The sequence below is a fragment of the Trichomonas vaginalis genome, chromosome I (genome assembly GCF_026262505.1).
Source record: "Trichomonas vaginalis G3 chromosome I, whole genome shotgun sequence".
NCBI lineage: Eukaryota > Parabasalia > Trichomonadida > Trichomonadidae > Trichomonas > Trichomonas vaginalis.
The window spans coordinates 27,234,451-27,257,666 of NC_067203.1; the positions used below are offsets into that span (position 1 = coordinate 27,234,451).

Here is a 23,216-nt window from a genome sequence, read left to right on the forward strand (position 1 = left end):
ATATTCTCAATTGAGGAGTTAAACTTGCCACAGATGTTTTCTAAGTTTGTCATATTCGGGTTCGAATAGCCCTCTAACAGTTTGCACAAGATATCTGTAAAGAATGTGTTCTTACCTGTTCCTTGTTTTCCAATTATAATGAGAGCAGTTTCATTTTTAGCACTTGGATGTTGTAAGATGTTTGCAAACCAACATAAGATATACTCATAGACTCTTTCGTTTCCATTGCATATAATTTCTTTGACATGGTCTAACCAAGCTTCTATAATATTTTCTTTCCATTCTACTTGTTCATATTTATATCCAGTGAAGATAGAATAGAAGTTTGGAGAAGGTGTATAGAACTTTATACCACGAACTGAAAAATCTTCTAACTTTGACAATAAGATATCCCAAGCATCTAACATCTTCATGCCAACTTGTACGACTTTTATTTTCTTAAGTTTCTGTCTACATTCTTGTTCTGAAACTATTGTTGCTCTTGGTTTGTTAAAGACAACATCCCATTCTTTCATAACATAACATTCTGGGGCAGAGTCAACATAAATGACTAAACGTTTCAAATTCTCGACTGCTTTGTTATAGTCTCGAAATGGACACATATTTCTGAATGCTTGGAAGTCATAAAAATCTGAAACATCTATTCTGTACATTTTTATAAAAATAAAAAAATTATTTTTTTTTATTCTTGACTTTGTTGTTGCATTTGTTGCATTTGTTGTTCTTGAGCTATTTGTTGTTGAAGTTGTTCTTGTAATACAATACTTTCACCAGTTGCATCTTCCAATTCGAAACTTTCTGCCGTCATTGACAAATACATAGGACATAAAAGTTTTACAGGAACAAAGTTTGCGTCAACTAATGTCAACGTTATACTTGCCAAAGTGTTTGAGTTCACTAAGGTTGAAAATTCTGCATTCGAATGAACAATAGGCAAACCAGCAGAGAAAGTATTGTTTATACGCATAAGTATCTTTTGGTCATAATAGTTTCTGTCGACATTCGAATAACACTTTGAACCTAAGTTTGAAACAATATATAAGATTGGTGTGCTTAATGTCAATGGAATAGACATTCCTTGTATGACACCTTTTCCTGTTATAGGAAACTGTTGGTAGTAAAAACCAGAAATAAGTTTTGTATTATAGCTCATATCGTTTATAGTAAACTCAGTCGGACATCCAAACATAATGAAACCTGCTCTAGTTGCAGCACATGTTACATCCGTCCTTAAAGTATTAAATAAGTCAACAAAACCTGTTGGTGGTATATCTGAGTAAGTATCTTCAAAGGAGTATTTTTTACCATTCACAACAATAAAATCTTCTGGTGTCAAAAGAGCAAAACAAGCTTTAGTCGTCATTGTGTTTAAGGTTAGTTTACAATATCGTCCTTGAGGACTTTGTAAGTTTGTTGTTATAGAATTATATGACTCGGGGTTTTTAGTCGTAATAGTATAAACCATTATATCTTCTGCCATTTACTTAGCAAATAAATTTTAATGAAATGTTGTGGTCGTCAAATATTTTTATGACGTCTGGGAAACTATATTTTAAGTTCAACGTTTCACCTCCTTTCATAACGTATATCTTGTCAATGACATTATATGAAACACCACAGCAAGCAATGTCGGGTTCTATTTCTTTGATGTTTATATCGTCTGCTCTGTCAAAAGTTTCAATAGTTCTTTCAAAACTTCACGAGGTGCAATGACATATGAGTTTCACTTTTACAGGGTTGTGTTCGACCAAGTTTAACATTATACCTAAAGCTTGACAAATCTTCTCCTGAGTTTTAAGTTTGTCTTTAAGTTGCTTGTAGTCATTTCGAATATCTGCAACAGAACTTAAGTCCTGCTAACTTCAGGGTATGTTGGTTTCTTTTACAGGAACAATTGTTATACCATCTTCATCTTCGTATGGTTTCCCCACTTCAAATCTCTTTTCTTTGACATTGACAACAACACTTTGACTGTTTGTTTGAGTTGGTGAATTTAACTTCACATCTGCCACCTGCATTAAACCTTTTGAAAACTCACGCTTCTATTTTCGGAAATGACATTTTACTTAGAATAAAAAGATGGACGTATTTGAGTATCTCTTCGAATTGAAGCAAAACAAAGTTTACACACACAAACAATACAAGTTCATTGACAGAGTAGTTCTTACACAAACAATGGAAAATGTTATAGAATAGCAGTCTTTTGAACCAAAATATTTTCATAAAGCAAAGAAAGTTGGTATAACCGAGATGGTGAAAGTTCTTGAAAGCAGACAAAAATATAACAACAAAACTGACCGATATTTCTAAAGGAAAGTTTATCTTACAATTTTGTCAAAACTGGCGTACTGTCAATATTGACGGAGAGAATCAGTTCAAGAACAACTTACTGACCTGCTGCAAAAATGCTCTCCGATGGAAGCTGTCGTTATGCCAATCTGAGGAGCCCCAGCAGGTTTCATCGAACGAATCTTCAAAAAGCATCTTCCGTGAAAAGTGCTATTGGTTTTGTAAACTTCTTTGCTCTCAGTTCATCTGGACCGTCTCTGTCACCAGTATATTGTATTTGTACAGTACCAACAGTTGAAATACCACCCATAAAGTCTTCTGAGTCAGCAAATGGAATGCCCAAGCCAAAAGTTTGAACGGTCTCCATTTGTATATTGAGTTTTTTGACCTCCTGTATGAGTCCATACTTTCACATATGGCATAATAGAACTTTGCATTTCAGGGTTAATGGTTGTTGTGAAGTTGTTGTTAAAGTTCATAGCATCTAATGTCAAGTTGTATGACCTCATATCCTCAACTGTAGAATATTCTTCTCTTGGATAGTATTTGCCATATGTTTATATGGTATTTAATACCAGGGTTGTAGAAGCAAGAATAGTCATTTATAGTTCGTCCGAACAGTACAAACATAGTATCTGCATGTTTCATTGCAGTTGTTAAAGCAATATCTGTTCTTGCACCTGGGTCAGCACTTTGGTTTCCAACTTCACCTGCAAAGTCTTTGACAGATATTTGGTGTATAGGGAACATAAGTGGAACTGCAATATATTTGGCAGCTAAAGCATTTGAAATATCTGGGTCCAACATATAGACTGCAAGTCTGCTTTCTATTCTCTTGCATTCAAATTTTTCGCATGTGAACTTAACTGGGTCCCAAGCATCTCCAGCAGCATTGAAATAATAGTTTACTTCAGTGTTGAGTTTGAGAAACCAAAGTCTAAGTCAACTTTGTTTTTGCAAAAGTCGGCGAATGACGTTTTATTTGTTCCCACTACGTCTGTAAGAGTGAATGGGTCTTGCGTTGGTGCAAATGACTAAGTTATTTTTGCTTGGAGTAAGTTCGATAGAAATTTTCCTGCCCAGTTTGGCAAGTATCTTAAAAACCTGAAGATGAGGAAGATGACAAAGGAAACTCTAAGTTTCAGTTTTACTTTGGTTACTGCTGCTGCAGTTTGTCCAGAAGGTTAACATAACTCCTGGAACGTTAGGGTCAAGTCTTCTTATTTCTCAATGGTGGCATACTGGTCTGTTTGTTCTCTAGCTTGTGGTTGTAACTGAGTTTCAAAGCGAACCATTCATAGTTTGCCCATGTTACTGTTTGAACTAAGTCAGAGTTAGAATATATCTTATATCCCATGAAAACTTCTGGAGCATATTGGTATCCGACATAGAAAATTCCATTGCAACCTTTCTTGTCAGACAACTTGGCAGAAGGTTTTTATTTCAATGTCTTGTTCCACGTATAAGAAAGAGTTGTCAATAGAAATTATATGAACCTGTCGCAAGCAATATCTACTGTTTGTTGAAGAACCTTCTCCAAAACTCACCTACGTTTCCATAAGAAACAGCAGTTTATATTCGTAAGTTCCAGGAACTATTTCTGACCTTCTAATGGCATTGTCGCATTCGTTATACCATTCGGAAACATTTCCATTCATAGCATCCAAAACTGTTGGCGTTATATTCTGAGCGGCGTACATTTCATATGAGTAAAAATATAGAATAGTTGGATTTATATGTCATAATAGAACCCACGTGGACCAAGCTTACTTTCTTCCTGACTGAGTTTTAACTCTTCTTTTTCCTTCATTGCCCTCTGCTTGAAGTTGTTGCATCTTTGCATTATGTTCATCTAGTATGTTGCAAATTTCCCATGTCCTTTTTGCCTTTGGCTCTGGTCGCCCATCTCAGGTAACCTATATCCTAGAAAGAGTTTGTCATAGTCTGTATTTGAGTCTTCGCGTATTGTTTGCATGACTCTTTCCTGAGTTTCCGGTTCAAGCTCTTCAAACAGTGCCTGTCCATATGGAATATGCTCGTTTCCAATATATGTTTTGTAGCCATTCTGGTTTTCTTTCCATGTTACCAACTATATCTTTTGTGAATGGGAAAGCTTTTACCCAATCTTTCAGTCTTGCGTCGTTTATTTCTGTAGTTGGTTTTATTTTGTCAAGGAAACATGTTTTTCAATACTAACATTTCATTTGGTACTGTCCATTTGAGTTTTCTTAAATATTCATCCTTCTCATTTCATTGTCTGCAAAGTAAGTTTTTATGACATTTGCAAACTTTCGTTTGCAAGGTCATGTACAAATAGGTTCTCTTCCTTCTCCCTCCCTAACTTTCTTTCTAAACTCTTCACCAAATATACCATCTCTATGGTTCTGTGTAGTTCTTTGAGATAAATGTTCTAGAACGTCAGGTGTTATATTTCCATCAGCCATGTTCATTTCATACTGGTCCAAAATATCTGCATGTTTCATATCTTTCAATGGCATTAAAGCCGCGCTTAAAATACCAGCTATATCTTGTTCACCATTGACTTCCATTGCGTCTACAACTTCTTGGAATTGTGGTTGTAAGTTTATGAACCACCTATCCGGATTAGCTTTATGACCCATCTCATTGTAGTTCCATCGTCTGCAGAAACAAAAGTAGGTTTGTTTCCATCTTGGTTAGGTTCTGAATGAACTTTAAACAATGTTTCATTTCTATATGTTTTCTTGAAATTTAACCTTTTATTTTCACCGAGTTCATCCGAAGATTGAACGTTAAATGCTCGTAAGTAAAAAGGGTTGTTGTATTTGTGTACATTTTTTTTCAGTTCTTCCATTCTATGCTGATATTTTCATCTGATGTTGGAGTCTTTTGTATGTCGGCAAACATTTTTCGATATTCTTCTACTATGTCAGCCGAATTTTTTTTAGACTCTTGGAAATATTCCATATTCTCCGCATACTCTTGTTGAGGGTCAAGATTTTTCGGCTGTTCCAAATCTTCATCTAGTTCTGTGAAGTTAGTTTTCCAAAGGAAGGACTTGTTCGTTTCCTTCAGGCTCTTCTAGCTGTTGTTGCTGAACTATTTCTTCATGTCTGGTTGTATCTGAACTTCTTCCTGTGGAGTTTCTTGTACCTCATCTGCTGGCATTTCATATATTCCGAGACCGTTTTCAACAATTTCCCTATCTACGTCATCCGCATTCATAAGCTTTTGTTCTTTCGTTCCGTCTCTATTTTTTACGCGTTTCATGACGAAAGTTGAATTGTCATTTAGCTCTGACATCAAAATATCTCGGAGTAAATTCATCCATGTCATTTGGATGATATGCTATTAAATCATATCCCTTAGCGAGCTTGTATTTTCCAGGTTTGAGATTATATCCGTTTTGGTGCTGAGCCATAAAGCTAAATAGGTTCGGGTCAGTATTTCCATCCTTGAACTTTCCAATAGCTTCTTTATATCTGTCACTAAAGTCAACAGTATCTGGGAAACCACACTCTTCTTTTAAGCATTTTTAAGAATTCTTGGTTTCCTTGTTCTCTACTTCTTTTATGTCCTTGCTCTGTTTGTGGTTGTTGTGCTGGTTTTGGTTGTGGTGCAGGTGCTGGATTTTGAACTGTTGGTTGCTGTGCAGGGTTTTGAACTGTTGGTTTTGGTTGTTGTTGTGGTGCTGGATTTTTGAACTGTTGGTTGTTGTGTTGGTTTTGTTGCATGCCTGTGTCTGTGTCCATGTGACGATGTAAATGTTTTAGGTAGTCCTGGTGCAAGGTGCTTCTCTTGGAGGGTTTGGTGGTATATAAGTTCCACCAGCTGCACATATGTTCCATCTGCAGCATAATGTCCTACCTGACTTTTCGTTCTTAAGAAAGCATTTACTAGGTCTGTTTTTGGTCTGTTGTAACTCTTTTTCTTGACTTTCCACAACAGTTGCTCTAACGGCGTCATAGGCACTTTGAACTGCCTGTCTCGTTGCTGCATCTGTTATTTTCGTCATATTTTGTGCTACTTCTTTTAACTCTTTGTCGAAACCTTCAGACTTCAGTTTCTTTCCAGATGAGAAGTCGTTCACTTGTTTTCACCTTACTATGAAGAGCTTCGAAAGCGTTCTTAAAGTCAGCATTTGTTAAAGCTTCATTTGAACTGTCTTCATCCGCTTGTATTTTTGTCCTTATTGACCCTATGAGTTGGGCTGCTTTAGCGTTGGCTTGGGCATCTAACCAGTCATTATTAGCTTTTATATATTCTGCGCTTTTCATTGCTTTTGCATGGCTGCGTCGTTATTTTTACTTTCTTGTGCTAAGTTTTCATACTGTACGGTTTGGTTTTGCAACTGTAAAAGTTTTTCTGCCTTTACATTTGCTTCAACTTCTTTTTTATACTCATCGCTATCCATATATGTCTTCAGGGCTTTTTGTTTTATTTCTTCATCTTTCAGTACTTTATATTGAGTAGTATGGTTTTTCAAATTTATAACATCTTGTTCCATTTTTGCTACTTCTGCTGCTTTTTCTGACACTTTTTCGCATATTCCTCTGTACTTAGTTCTTTCAGTTGTTCTTCTTTCTTCTTTTTCTCTACGTTTAACTCATTGAGTTTCTTTGTGTGTCTGTCATATTCTAGTTTCTTTTCGTTTTCGCTTATTTGTTTCTGTATGTCTATGTTTGACTTTTTGACATCTGTTATTTGATTTTTGAGTGAACTCAAATTCATTTGACTTTGAGGGTTATAAGCTGTTCCGTCTGCAGCTCCACCATAGCCTGCCATTTTCGCTAAAAGTGCTGCTCTTAAACCTCCACTCTGTGCACCAATAACTCGGTTTAAAAGCATAGGGTTGCTTGACATTTGTTGCAACATAGTGGGGTCATTCATAATTTGTTGTTGCAACTGTTGTTGTGGTGTCAGTTTTACTATTGGATGTTTCAATGCTCTCTTCCTCTTACGTATATTCTTACGTAGCTTACGTGGCATTTTAAGTGAAGTTAAAAACATTTACGATGAAGAAGTCTTGACAAAACATTTACGATGAAATCATGAAAATTCATGAGGTGAGAAAACAGGTGAGAAAAGAGGTGACATCTCACCTCTTCACCTAAATTATATTTTTGGGTCATTTACGCTCATTACGAAGAAGTCTTGACAAAACATTTACGAAGAAGTCTTGACAAAACATTTACGAAGAAGTCTTGACAAAACATTTACGAAGAAGTCTTGACAAAACATTTACGAAGAAGTCTTGACAAAACATTTACGAAGAAGTCTTGACAAAACATATACGATGAAATTCATGAGTTTTCTACGATGTTAGAAAACATGTTAGAAAAGGTGTTAGATCTAACATTCTAACATAAACATTATTTTTTGGTCATTTACGCTCATTACGATGAAATCATGACAAAACATTTACGAAGAAGTCTTGACAAAACATTTACGAAGAAGTCTTGACAAAACATTTACGAAGAAGTCTTGACAAAACATTTACGATGAAGTCTTGACAAAAAAGTCAACGGCTGGTCGGCTGGGGTTCGGTCCTCCTCTTGGGTCTTGGGAAAAATTCTTAGGGCTAGAAGGCACGAAGTGCCTGGAAGCCCCACTCCCTTTTTTTTTTTTTTTTTTTTTTTTTTTTTTTTCATAACCAATTATCTTAGCCGTTCTAATATCATTCGAGTTATTAAGTTCAAATTTGATTCCCTGTGAGTCAACATTGCTCGAATTCAATGGACTCACAAGAGCACTTTTAAATTTTCCAACTCTTCTATCCGTTTATCGTGAGATGAAATATCTTGTTTAATTTCTGATAGTAGTATATGTGGAAGGGTTTAGTGACTTTTTTTGTTACATCTATATATAGACGATGTATTAAAATATAAATCATAAAAGTATATGTGGAAGTGTTGTGTACGAAGTATATGTGGAAGGGTTTTGTATCATTTTTTGTTACATCTATATATAGACGATGCATTTATTTATAAATCATTAAAAAATTAACATTAATTTTAAAATAATTTATTTTTTTATCTTTTATAAAAGAAGCTATATATAGATGATGTCAGATATTCCGCGATTAATTAAACATTGTTTAAATCCTGAATGGGTTAAACTTCAATTTAAAAATGAAGATTGTGAATTATTAAATGAATATGAAAGCCAAAATAAGCTAATGAGGTATAAATATAATGATAAAGAATATTTAATTTCATGGAATCAATGGAGTCATAATCAAAGACCTCATAAACGAGAAGAAGAAATTGAAAATAATGAAATGGAAATCATTGATGACATTAAAGAGGATGGAATTCCTAAATTTTGTAGAAAAACCTTTAGAACTAAGTTAGGAGCATATAAACGTAGAGTATTAAATCCTGAATACATAAAACATTTATTTAAAAAGGAAGACTGTGAATTATTAAACGTTAATGAATATGAAAATGCTAAATCAAAATTGAAATATAAATATATTGGAAGTGATGAAAGGTGTAAAGATAAAGATAAAGTTTATTCAGTTTCATATAATAACTGGCACACGTTAGGGATAAGAAAACATTTAGGAGATTATGGTAAAAGTTCTGAATTCTTCAAATCTAGTATATACGAGAGAGTAAAAGAAATTAGAAATAATTATTTTCATGAATAAAAAAATAAACTTTGAAAATTTATGTCTTACATTTTTTGAATAATTTATTTTTTTATTTAATGATAAATGAGTGGATCAAGATTCGTAACCGTCAATCAATTAATGGATGTTCTTTCACCAATTCTTGAAAATGTTAAACAAGTAGATGTTTATTTCGATGATTATGTAGAAAGTTTATATTATAAAGGTAAACATAATATTAAACCCATTGCTTTTGCATTTGATAATAAATTAATTGAAAATGCAAAAATTTGGGAATTAATTCCGAATATTGAATATATAACAAATATTAATGATAAATGGTTTAAACGAATTTCAACCACAAAAGTTCTTTGTAAATTAATGATCAAAACTGAGGAAAAAGAATTTAACGGGTTTAAATATCATCCAAATAAAGTTTCAGAACTAGAAAATGAAAAACTTCAGAAAAAATTAAACGATAGACTTTCAAATGATCGTATTGAAAAAATAAATAAACTAGCAGAAGTTGCATTTAATAATGAAATATTTGATGAATATAACCTTGAACTCAGTGATGGACTTTAAGTCTTTAAGGACCCGGGCTCAACGAGTCATGATTTATGATATCAATTATTTGATTTATTCTTTCTTCAATCTCTTCTATTCTTTTTGTTAAATCATCTATTTTCATTAATGAGGTGATTCTTGATTGAGGAATAGATTTCAAACTAACCACTCCTTTTATTTTTGAAATTTTGAATCCATCAACTTTAAACATTTTATTCAATTTACATGTTGTCAATTCTTCAAATAATTTTTTATTGTTAGCATAATAGTCATTAAATTCATCAACAGATGAAAAAATTTTTATTTCACTAATTGGTTTAACAACGTTTATTTTTTGTTGAACATTTTCACTTTCATTAATTTCTTCCTCCTTTGTTTCATTTATTTTTAAAATCGGTTTCATTTATCATTAAATAAAAATTAGAATATAAGTGATGAAATATATTTTTTAATTAATATTAAATCAGAAATGGCGGCAGGATTCTTTAAAAAATTATGGGATGGAATTAAGAAAGCTGCAGGTTGGGTTTATAAAAAGGTTATTAAACCTGTTGCAAACTTTTTGGCACCAGTAGCGAAAACGGCAGGAACTATCATAGGTGGAGTATTAGGTACAAAAGCAGGTAATCCGGCGATGGGAGCACAAGCAGGTAACGCAGTTGGTGGAATTGCTGAAGGAATACTTAATAAAATAGGGGTAATAGTGGAAAAATAAATAAATATTATTTTTATCTTAGTATCGGTTGTAGTCTTTGATAAACTTTTTCTCCTTTATTTAAAATTTCTCTTATTGGGGCAGCTTTTGGCGTTATTGATTCAGCAACGTCACTAATTGCTTCTTTATTCTTAAATATCCAATTTGCTCCTTTCTTCATTGTTTCCCAAACTTTATGCGCTCCTCTTTTTACTTTATCCCACAGTTTCTTAAAGAATCCTGCAGCCATAGTTGATTATTTCATTAAAATTAAAAATTCATTTTCATCTTTTAATTTTGATTTTTTATTTATTAATAAATGACGACTAACTATTTGGTGCCAAACACTAAACCGATTAATGGAAATGTGTTTCATTCATTCGAAAAGATAAATGAAATATTCGCAAAGAATGACGGTAGAAGATATTATAGAGAACTTGAAAGTTCATGCTATGACTCTGATGCTCCATATTTTGATGATAAACAAACTCATTTAAGAATTACAAATCCGGCTCATGATGTGAACCAATTAGGTGACACATATATTAAACGCAAAGTTAAAGCAACTCTAGTTTCAAATAAAGCTTTCACATGTGATGCCGCTTTTAAATGCATGCGTTTATTCGTTGGTTACAAATCATCAAATCAAAGCTTTAAACAATTAGAAGTAGAAACTGAAAGAGGTGATGCCGGTTATCTTCAGATGGATTGCGCCCGTGAATCTTTCGCATTTGCAACATATAAACCAAAATCAGAAAGGAAAGTTAAAAAGTTTGTTCATTCGTTATATAATAATGTTCAAAAATATGATAACTCAGTATGTGGTAAATATATTGACCCTTCAGAAGTTTTCAAGAAAGCAAATGAAGAAGTTGATGTCACTTTTGATATGATTATTCCGGTAAATGATTTGTTAGCATTTCAGGCGTTCGATGATTATCCTAAATCATTTGGTGAAATCATTCTTAAATATTATGTTTTCAGGGATACTTTAGTATTTTGTCAGGTTGACCCGTTAAGAGTTGCTGATTTACAAAATTACGTTTATGAAAAGATAACTGATGAAAATTATGAAAAGATTATGAATCATGTTTATAAATATGATCGCAAATTCCAACAAATCGGACTTCCTGCCAAATTAATTACAAGCTTAGCCGCTACATCTGCTGACGCAACAGTTGATGACGTTATTATTTCATGCACAAAGATGGAAGTTTTAGAGGATAAATGCATTACACCAGGATACGGTTTAATTGAAGAATCAGTTAAAGCAATACCACGTTTATTCAGTAAGGAAGATCCATTCATGATTCCAGCTCAACATATTGACGTTCGTTCACTAAATGGAGGTTGCATCACTCCTGAAGGTATTAGCTCAGATTTCTCATACGCTCTTCATAATGTTACAGATGTTGTGTTAGCATTTCCGAAGAATGCAATGCAAAGAACAGTTTTAGAAAATCCAATGCTTCGAGGTCTTCAGGTCACTATAGATTCCAGAAACTTCCCCGATCAAGCGATGACCACAGTGGGTGACATATTCTTTACACGTATGCTTCAAGCTTCTGATTTAGATGGAGTGAATGAATGCACAGAAGAATACGAGGACTCATTAACTAGACCACTGAATGATGATAATGGCACCCATTAGCTAGAACATGGAAAGACCAAACTTCATTCTTATGCACTATTCCAGTTCAACGTGATGGAGCGGGTATATTCTTTGATGGATTAGAAACTTTCAACTCACAAGTTACAGTACAAGTGAAAGCTTATCCAATCATTCAGGGTGAAAATGACACTTACTGTTCAAAGGTGACAAATCCTCCTCAGGTTTGGTTTACTAGGACTACATATTGGACATGGACACCGGATGAAGGTTTGAAATATCATCCAACAGGTACACCACCACAGTATAGAAGTTCATATGATGAAATATTGATGAATAGAAATGTTTAAAATTATAAATTTATTTTTGATTAAATGGATTTAAATTCATCCACCTTATGAAGAATTAGCGGGAGTATATAATACATACGTAGATGATATGATTAATGAAGCATTGAGTGATAATAGAAATGCTCTATCTAAGGAAAAATTAATGAAAATTCCATATTCTGAATGTTACTTAAATTCAATCACTGCAGCAATTGGTAAACAAAATAAAGGTAAAACATTAACGATATTAAAACAAATTATCATTATTGCTAACACTTCCCCCATTCACATGTGTTAATTTATATCAACCGTTCAGGTTCACCTTCAGATGATACATTTGAATCTTTAAAGCATTTAATCAAAATTCCAATTATTTATTTATCACAAGAAGAAGCAGAAGATTATTTAAAAAACTTTTTAATGTATAAAGAATTATATAATACAATCAAGAAGCAAGGATTAGAGGATAAAATTATTGATAAACAACGGGATGAATTATTTGAAACACTTTCTATTTCAAATTTTGATAGAGAATTTTTGCATTCACTCATTTTTCTAGATGATGCAGTGAAATCAAAACTAATAACAAATGAGAAATCATATTTTAATCAGTTATTAACTCAATGTCGACACATTCAGTGTTCATTCTTCATGGCTGTTCAATACTTCAAAGCATTAAGCACAAACATTAAATCAAATCTATCAACACTTTTCATTTTCAGTGGGTTTAGTCGTCAACAGTTGAACGTTATGCTTTATCAAGTGAATTTACCAATGAGCATTAATGAACTTTACACACAATATCAGCAATTAGGTGAACATGGAAAAATAATAGTTGATTTAAATAAAGGAGTGTTAAATTTGATTAACTTTTTATAATTAATTTTTATTTTTTATTTATAATTAAACATGACAGAAATAGCAAATCTTCTACAGGTTCCATTAAAACAAGGGACAAACAAAAAGGGTGCATATAATAGAACTATGAAAGTTCCAGACGGAATGAAAGAATTAGTTCATTTGTTGCTGGTCTTCAAAAATGTTAAACAAATGAGAAACGTTTTAACATTACCAGAAGCTCAAGCATATGCCAAACGTCATGGTCCAAATTGGGAAGCACACGAAGCAGACATTACGGGTCCAAATGGAAAACCTGATGGTATAAATGAAGTTTTCGTTACTGATGGTCAAGGTAATATTAAAGTCATAAATGGGTTAAAATTAACTATATCTGATTATCCTAAACGTAAAGCATATAATGAATGTTATCCTATGCAATTTGATGAAAATGGAAAAGCTGTTAAACAATACATTGGAGAAGGTGAAAATGGTCCAATTAATTCATACCGTCATAATCCATATTCTTATTTCAATGAAGAATTAAATGCTATTGAAGAGGGACCGGATGGATTACCACGATATGTTAATCAGTTTGATGGTCAATATGCAAATTTGAGACCTGAAATTCCAGCTAAGAAATTCTTTAAAGTTGCTTTATTCGATCCAGTGTTCAATGAACAGAAAGAAGCAATGAAAGCAGAATTTAAACCAATTCAAGTGGCAAGAATTTCTTCATCTTCACTTTCAGAAGCGTTCAAGGAATTGATAAAGAAACCACTTTATTCTCAACAAGGTTATAACTTTGATTTAATTAAAGAAAGTGATAGACGTAAATTAGAAAAATCAGATGGTTTTAAGAATGCATGTAATGAAATGATTAAAGATATTGTAAATGATAAAATAAGACTGGAAGAAACTCAAAGCAATATCAATAACATAATTGGTGCAGTTACAAAGAAAGTATAAGCAAACAATGATGAACCTTGGGATATTACCGTAACAACTAAATAAAACTTTAAATATATTTTTCTTTTTTTATTCAATTATAAATGAGAAGACGTTTCACAAGTCAAAAGAACACTAACGCAAAAGCAGAGATTACGGTTGGTTATAACGTAAATGATGATAAATCACGAATTATTCAAAATGTTAAAGTTAATGTTAGTCCTGAATTAACAAGGTCAGCAACTCAACCAAATTTATTAACTCGTGACTTACCAAAGAATGAAGAGAGAAGAAAAATGAAGAATGGAGACCCAATCATTTTATCTGAACCCGGTAAAGAACCCGTTGAAATTCCCACTTATCCAACATACCCCCCACCTCTTTCATCAAACATCGAGAACCCAGGAATCTACGATTCCAGTCGCAATGCGCCATATAAAATAGACATTAATTCTGAATTAATGAAAATTTACCGTGATATAATAATTAATAATTATGATTCAATAATAAATTTAATTGATCAATCCGGTTTAATTATTTTACCTTATGAATCATTAATTCACATTATCGCCATTCTTTGTGATGTTCAAGATTCAGACGTTAAGATTCAATTTTTCATAGATGATGAGGTTTCATGCTGCGGAACAGTTGCAAAAATAAATCCTATAAAGGATATTAGCACAATTAAGATATCAAAGAACGGAACAACAACTGAACTTCATTTAACATATAATGATATTTATAATAAAATAGTTGATGAATATAAAATATCACTTGAAAAATTCTTTGTTAAGGCTATTTAATATTCAAGCATTAACATTATTGAATAATAATCCTTTGAATCATAATCAATAATAATTGACCTTTCACCAGTTTCTATCGTTTGTTTTATTTCTTTTTGTTCCCCACTATCTGGATCGGTCATTGTAATTGTTTTTGTTATAGTATCAGCTTTATCTTTAACTTCAATCTTTTTTCCATCAGGATATTTAAACCAAAATTCCAAAAATTCGATATTGTCAATCTGTTCATATTTTAATCTATCAATTACATTTTTAATACCATCTGAAAATCTTATGAAATGGTCATTATATGGGTTTGATTGAACTAAATTTGAATGAAGTGAAATATAACCCGATGATGAATATGACATTGACTCATATTTTCTGAAAACACTAAAATTTATAACATGAATGAATTTCTTATTCGTTGAATTTATGAATTCTTGAGGTAATCTTATTCTAGTTTTATTTATCACTGGAAAATAACGCTTTACCATATTTTTAATCGTAATAAAAAATGTCAATTATCAATATTATTTCGAATAATAACTGTGAATTAAATTTAACAGTTAGCGGAATTTATAATGTTACTCTCGTTTCTGTGAGTGGTAAATTTAATCCCATTCTTTAGACCCTTCAGATTATATATCATTTATTAAAGATGACCTTGAAAAAACATATGATATGTATATAAATAATGTGATAACGAAATGGGATATTAACACAATTTTAAGTTATTTAAATGAATCATTTATCATATGGTATGAAGAAAATTTTAAATCAAAACCTGATAAACTTTTTGAACTTGATGAAATAAATAACCTTATTAAATTCCCGCTGAAAATTAAATTTTGTACTCCTCATCTTCGTTCATTGTTGGGGATATTAAATTTTGAAAAAGATGTTGGGATGTTTTGTATTCTGACACTGGTTCCAATTTCATTTTAATCAAATGTGATAAAGTTAATACCCCAATGAGATTTTCACATCAAACATTAGACCCTAACTCTTACCCATCAATACAAAACATTTTATCCATCAACTTAAACATATTTTCTTTATCATATCCGTTTCAATTATCCGGGAATTCATTTATTCTTCATTCAAAAGATTTATCAATATTAAATTTAGAGTAACCGACCTATTTGATTGTGATTTAGAATTCATGAATGAAATATTATGGCAATTTCAAATAGAAAAAATAGCTGATGAGAAACAGATTAAATATTTATTTTTAAATCATAATAAATGATTAAACAACAGCAACCACAACAACTTAAGGCACAGACCATTACATACGCCATATATGCATATAATTCAAAGACGGCAGAACAAACGCAAAGGTTGAAATATGGAGATTTGGAGATAGTATTGAAAAATGACCATTTCGAATTCGTTTGCAAAGGTGGTGCAGTGATATCAAATATAAAAGAAATTTTATTTATGAATTCAAAAATTAAAGGAATAACGGATGATATAACATCAATTCCACCAGAAGAACAAAGATATTACGCATTAAATGCATTTCCTAAAGTTTTGAAGATTGGAAGATTTAATTTAAATGAGGAATTCATAAAAGGTTTCCTAAATGACATAATGAAGAAAGTAGATAAGGAATATGTGGATAGTGAGTTAAATAAGAAAGCAGATAAAGAACTTGTGGCTAGTGAGTTAATGAAGAAAGCAGATAAAGAACTTGTGGCTAGTGAGTTAGAGAAGAAGGCAGATAAAGAACTTGTGGCTAGTGCGTTAATGAAGAAGGTAGATAAAGAACTTGTGGATGAAAAAGATAATGAAATTAAAGAAAGGGTTGAATGGTATCATGAATGGACATCAAAGATTTTTAAAACTAAAGCTGATACAGGATGGGTTTCGGGATGTTTAGACCTTAAAGCGGATACAGGATGGGTTTCTGGATGTTTAGACCTTAAAGCAGATAAGGAATATGTCAACAGTGAGTTAGAGAAGAAGGTAAATAAGGAATATGTGGATGAAATATACCAAAGTTTGATAGGAACAACAAAAAATATTGAAACTATTGTTGGTGACTTTTCTGTCTATGAAGAAAATAAATATTTTAGATGGGAGTTTGTACACTCCTTAAAAAATGGTATACGGTATAAACTCATTCCGAAAAATAACAATGAAATGTATGTAAGCTATATAAAGAATGATGGTACACAAGTTAAAGTTCCATTAGACAACAACTGTTACTTAAACTTATATGGAGACGAACAAAAGAAATATTTAAGAGTTTATGAAATGACAGATATGACATTGCCTAACCCAGCTCCAGCACCATATTATTATGACTATGGAGATGATGAGAGAACACCACATGTAGATGAACAAAAGTTAACATTATATTTAGATTATTATAGATATAAAAGATATAATGCAATAGAAAAAACGAGAATAGTATATTATTATATAGATGACAAAAATAAATATTATAGTCAAGATTTTACCTACCCTGAAAACATAAGATTATATTATAAAAAATATTCTAACACAAACCAGAAGAAACCTGAAATAGTTGCACTATATTTTAAGTTCAAAAGAGACAATCCTATATTATCTCATATGTTTGATTTAATGAACCCAGTAGGTTCTATTTATACATCTATGGATGCAAGAGGTCCTCAAGTAATGTTTGGTGTTGGTGCATGGGAACAAATAGTCGACAGGTTTTTGTATTGTGCAAACTCTTCAAAGGAAACAGGTGGAAGTAAAACAATTTCAGGTGAAAATTTACCTGCACACAGTCACTACATAGATTTAAGTACATCTCAAGCAGGTTGGCATAAGCATAGATATTGGGATTGGTCAGGAATGACAAAAGGTAAAGGATATGATGTTAAAGACGATGTTAAGTTTGCTATAAATTGTTACTGGGATGACACTGAGGGAGGAGGAAACCATACACATTTCGTTTCAGGATATACGCAAACAACGGGACAAAGTAAAGAATACATGCCACCATTTATGACTGTATTCGCATGGTATAGAGTTCAATGAACACACTTAACCCAAAGGTTTAGGCTTACCGAATGAACTAAATATATTTTATGTCTGTAATTAATTAGGTAATGAAGTAATGGATGAACTACAGAAAAGAAGTTAAAAGCTTGGGGTCGTTTTGTACAAAAATATATTTTATCGTGAATGGTTTCAGGTTATTCAATAATTAATTATTTTTGAAGAACTGTAGGTGCTACCATGTTACCATATGCTACCAGGTCATTTAACTTCTCTGAAAAAATGAGACAACATGACATTTAGACAACATCACAGGAGGAAGGTAGTTATGAATTATTTTTGAAGAACTGTAGGTGCTACCATGTTACCATGTGCTACCAGGTCATTTAACTTCTTTTAAAAAATGAGACAACATGACATTTAGACAACATCACAGGAGGAAGGTAGTTATGAATTATTTTTGAAGAACTGTAGGTGCTACCATGTTACCATGTGCTACCAGGTCATTTAACTTCTTTTAAAAAATGAGACAACATGACATTTTGACAACATCACAGGATTAATGAGGAAGGCAAAAATAAATTCCAATCATACTTTATAAAGCTTCATTTACAGGTATTTCATCGTCAGTAAATGAATCATCATTATCGTTTGGTTCAACCTGTTTATATAATCCTTTCATTTCTTCTTTCAAAACATAACACCATGTTTGTTTACCGTCTATTCTTCTATGTTTCCTATCACATTTATCCTTAATACTCATTTGGAAATTCTTGTCTTTCATGTCTGATGGTTTGCAGAATAGAGCATTTTCACACGTCATACCTGCACACAATTCATCATAATGTGTATTTATCCATACATCTAAAGGATTTGTTGATAACTCGATTAAATCTTGTTTGGCTTCAGTCATCGGTATGATTCGTACATTAAATGATGAAAGGTCATATTGCATAAAATACGTCAGCAAATTATCATAAAATTCCTTTGTGCATGAATTCATCAAATTCTTGAAGTAATCAAATTGACCCTTGAATTGACCATTAACTCTTAAAACTATGTATCTTCTGTCTCCAACTTCAATTTTGACAGGGTAGACGTTGTTAGTTACGAAAATGAAGTTTGCAACGTTCTGAGCAGTTCTTCTGGGTTGATTCTTTTCATTAATTCTAATTTGATTATCCGTAATAATTGATTTCAAAGCGTTGAAGTTTGCGAGTCTGTCTTCACCTACATTCTTGAGTTCATTAAGTACAAGAAACATTTTATTCTCAACTACTGAGTTGAAATTACCCGTTAGCTCACTTATTTCAGTAATGTTTTTGCATGAATAACCAGCGAGAAGTTCAGAAATAATGTCCGTGAATCTGTTTTTACCTGTTCCCTGAAGTCCTTTCAAAATAATTGCTGTTTCATTCTTGATTCCAGGATGTTGAATCATTGATGCAATCCAGCCGAGAAGGTATTTATACACTTCATCGTTATTATCACAAATGGCTTCTTTAATGAAATTCATAAACATTTCAATTTTTGAGTAATCTAGTTTTTTGAGAATGTTGTATTTATAACCTTGAAACGTTGAGAAAACATCTGGAGAATCAGATTTAAAGCAAACACCCTTAACGGTTAATGAAGACAATTGATTTAATAGTACATCCCATGCTGTTATTGTTTTACCTTCTTCTTTAAATAATTTAATCATTTTGAGTGACTCTTTCATGTTTGATTGAAGAACGAATGATATTTGATTCATTTTGTCGTGGATATTATAGTCCTTTTGAATGAAATATTTATTTCCACAATCTACAAAACGGATTACACGTGATAAATCCTCAATTACTTCAGAACTGTTTTTATACTGATGATTTTCAGCCTTGCGTCTAATATCTGTTATCAAGAATGAATCATCAAGTTTGATATCAAATGTTATTTTTGGCTTACGTAATAAAGGTAAAACATATTCATCATAATATTCCTTTTGATAAAGTTTTAGAATCTTCACCAAAACAAATGGAGAAGTCATTAAATATGCATATCTATCACGTGCTTTTTCAAAATTACTTTTTGCATTTTCTGTTAAATTGCAGAAGTTATAAACGTTATCGTATGCTTCATTAATTAAATGATCCGGTAACGAATTAATAGCTTGAAACAGTGTGAATAATGTTATTTCTTTTTCTAAATTCATGTTTCCACCATCATTATGTACTTCAAAATCACAGATGCCATCAACTATGCTCTGGGCAAGTTTATCGTCAATGTTTACATCTTTGTTTTCATTCATGATATTCTTTATTTCTTCGTTCTTCTGTTCAACTCTTACCTTAATATTCAAATCATTTAATATATCGTTTACTGTTCTAGTTAATGTTGAATCATAACTTCCACGAATGAATGAGTATGTATTGATTGGTTCTGATGCATTCTTGCGAACTCTTGAATCAGCCATAACTACTAATGAACGCTTTGAATCATCCATAGAAGTCATTATGTCAATATCATAATCATTGCAGGAATAACATTTAATCATTCTGTTCGAAACTGCATAAAAGAAATTAGTGTTGCAATAAATGTGAAGACCTCCTGAAGCGGTTTTAACGATAACATCTTTATCCGAAAGTTTTGATAAAATGTCTTTTCTAACTGTTTCTTTAAGTTCATCATTGTATGATTTATTGATATCAACATCTATAATCGTTAAATTTGAAATTTTATTTGCTAATAAAGCTGTACCAGTTTTCCTTCCTCTTCCTCCATCATGTTTGAGGTAGTTATGTAAATCAATCCTGTTTTCACCAATTCTTTCGTTGAGGGTTTTAGTTTCTGCCACAACTAATTCCTCAGCTAATGAATCAATAACTTTTTCATCAGAAACGATATAGTTGCTGTTGTTGTTTGTTGCTGTCATTTATATAGGAATAAAAAAATAAAAATAATTTTAAAACTAACTTTATTTTTGGGCTGCATCATATTTTCGTAAATGTTGTCTAAATGTCATGTTGTCTCATTTTTTCAGAGAAGTTAAATGACCTGGTAGCACATGGTAACATGGTAGCACCTTCAGTTCTTCAAATATATTTCATAACTACCTTCCTCCTGTGTTGTTGTCTAAATGTCATGTTGTCTCATTTTTTCAGAGAAGTTAAATGACCTGGTAGCACATGGTAACATGGTAGCACCTTCAGTTCTTCAAATATATTTCATAACTGCCTTCCTCCTGTGTTGTTGTCTAAATGTCATGTTGTCTCATTTTTTCAGAGAAGTTAAATGACCTGGTAGCACATGGTAACATGGTAGCACCTTCAGTTCTTCAAAAATAATTAATTATTGAATAACCTAAAAACATTAACGATAAAATAACTGATAACAAATTTTTATTTTTATCATAAATGAATACCCCACAAGCTCAAAATTTACCACGAATCATAACAAGGGAGGAAATGATAAAAATGATGCAAGAACATGTTAAAAATAACAAACCACTAAAACTGAGAAAATGTGGTTATGCAGTAATGATGGAAAGAGAGATGTTGTCGAAGAGGAATAAAAATTAAATTTGGATTGAGTTTAAAAATTCATCTTTATTAAATTCATCTCTTCCAATCAATTTATTTATTCTATTAAATTCTTTTATTTTTGCTTCACTCAGTTTAAGGATTGAACGGTAAGTTTCTAATTTTTCGATTATTTCTTTCCTCTCTTTATCGTTTTCAACCCCACTGCATTGCGGCTTCTTTTTGTAATAGCATATTTTTGATTTAATTCTGTTTAGTTTCTTTTTATATTCATGTCTGGACTCTTGATGCTTCGTTGTCACTCATTTTTTAAAAAAAATTAAATATTATTTAAATATAATGGAGTAATAAAATAAATCGGAATTTCTATTAATTTATTGTTAACTTCAACTAATGCATTGCCGTTAATATATCTAACAAATTCAGCTATTGTGTCAAATCTTCGTCTTCTTTTTGTCATTGATTTATCAGTTTTTCCATAATCGAGATGAATCAAAACTTTATCCCCTTGTTTAAAATTCATGAGCCCCGAATTAATTTGTTCACGTTTAACATCATTCAACCTTTCCATTTGCTTTCTAATATATTCCCATTCTTTTGAAATATCATTTTTCATTTCCACTGGTTTCATGTTTATTGTTCTATGCCATGTATTATTGTAATAATATACTAACTGCTGTATGATGGAGTCATGATTTCCATCCCAGTATATCTGACCGTTAACCCCTAACGCATCTCTAAGAGTTCTCATTACCGCATCAACTATTTTATTATGAAACGTATATGGAGAGGATGAAAAGTAAAAATTAATTTGTGGGAAATAATGAGTCATAGCTGCCTGAAATCCTTTATCACCATCACCCCTGATATTATCTACTCTTTCATGATCTAGTAAGTATTGAATAGCTCTTCTTGTTTCCTGTTCTGTTTTCCCTTTCACTGGAATGCAATATAAATATCTGGTGTTAATGTTAATAGCAAATAAATAAGTAACGTTTCCTTTTGAATATTCTAAATGATCGATTTCGTATGAATATGGATATGGTGCAAATGAAGGGCGACTAAATTTTTCCTTTAACGGTTGAATTTTTGGGTCAATTGGTTTATTTAATATCTTGAAATCCTTTTTAAAATCTTTTTGTTTCTTTAATGTTTGAAATGGATATAATAAAGTGAATGATGAAGGATTAACTGAAGGAGGAGGGTTTGGTGTTGCAGGTACTGTCGTTAGAGGTTTTGGTGTTGCAAGTGGTTTAATTTTATCTGCTTTGATTTTGGATGATGAAGTTTTGGAATTCATTCCTTCCTTCATTAATTCTGGATGTATTCTATTCATTTGTTTTAAATATGCTGTATATAAAGGTTTAATATACTTTCCCGCTTCGAGTTTATGTTGAAGGATGAATTCCAAAAGTTGATCTTCATTTAAAAGTCGGGCTGAATATGGTTTAACTAATGAATCATAAATTAAAGCTTGTGCATCATTTATGGTCTGAAGGACCTGGGTTTGTACCATTTGTTTTTGTTCCTTTGGCTTTTGCGGCTCGGGATTATATAATTTATATAATTCATCAATATCTTCTTCTGTTAATACTTTATTTTTGAAATCTTTCAACTGTTTAAGCTGTGATTTAGTTTTTCCCTTTGTATATTCATTATTTTTAATTTTGTCTTTAATTTCAGAAATTATTTTATCATGATATTTCAAAATTTCATTTTTATAATACGAATAATAATAATCCATATCATCACCCGTTATATTTTTATTATATTTTTGGAGATATGCTTTTAAATCATAATAATCAAGAAAATTTTGATTAAATACTAAATCATCAATTAAAATTTTTAAATCTGTGTTATCCATTTATATAAAAATAAAATAAATGTTTTAAGGGTGCCCACCTCTTTGAATCATAGTACAAAACCATTATTAACGGTTCCTTTTGTCTCTTCTGTGGCATTTCATTAAATAAATGGCATACAACATCCATTTTCACAACATACAGCCTTAGTGTGTGCTCCTGTTAATGCAGTCTTACCAATTGTTAAGCGAGTCATTGACCCGTTTTTAAGTT

At 31.8% G+C, this 23,216-nt stretch overlaps 3 protein-coding genes and 3 pseudogenes across 6 annotated transcripts, besides 2 other annotated features; 3 read left to right on the top strand and 3 right to left on the bottom strand.

Moving 5' to 3' along the window:
* Positions 1–3,935: part of a mobile genetic element that runs on past the window's edge.
* On the bottom strand, positions 683–1,075 carry TVAGG3_1058720 (uncharacterized protein; the record flags this gene model as incomplete). Its single annotated transcript, XM_051255950.1, has 1 exon — positions 683–1,075. One exon carries the CDS (start codon positions 1,073–1,075, stop codon positions 683–685), a length of 393 nt encoding a protein of 130 aa, XP_051081524.1.
* Positions 3,936–6,668: 2,733 nt separating the features above from the next.
* Positions 6,669–7,257, bottom strand: TVAGG3_1058730 (annotated as a pseudogene). Its single transcript has one exon. A coding segment is annotated over exon 1 (589 nt).
* Positions 7,258–11,526: 4,269 nt separating this feature from the next.
* Positions 11,527–23,216: part of a mobile genetic element that runs on past the window's edge.
* TVAGG3_1058750 (uncharacterized protein) lies at positions 13,353–13,886 on the top strand (the record flags this gene model as incomplete). The annotated part of the gene is made up of 1 exon (XM_051255951.1): positions 13,353–13,886. One exon carries the CDS (start codon positions 13,353–13,355, stop codon positions 13,884–13,886), a length of 534 nt encoding a protein of 177 aa, XP_051081525.1.
* Positions 13,970–14,668, top strand: TVAGG3_1058760 (uncharacterized protein; the record flags this gene model as incomplete). The annotated part of the gene is made up of 1 exon (XM_051255952.1): positions 13,970–14,668. One exon carries the CDS (start codon positions 13,970–13,972, stop codon positions 14,666–14,668), a length of 699 nt encoding a protein of 232 aa, XP_051081526.1.
* Positions 15,896–17,102, top strand: TVAGG3_1058770 (annotated as a pseudogene). The gene has a single exon. A coding segment is annotated over exon 1 (1,207 nt).
* TVAGG3_1058780 lies at positions 21,816–23,005 on the bottom strand (annotated as a pseudogene). The gene has a single exon. A coding segment is annotated over exon 1 (1,190 nt).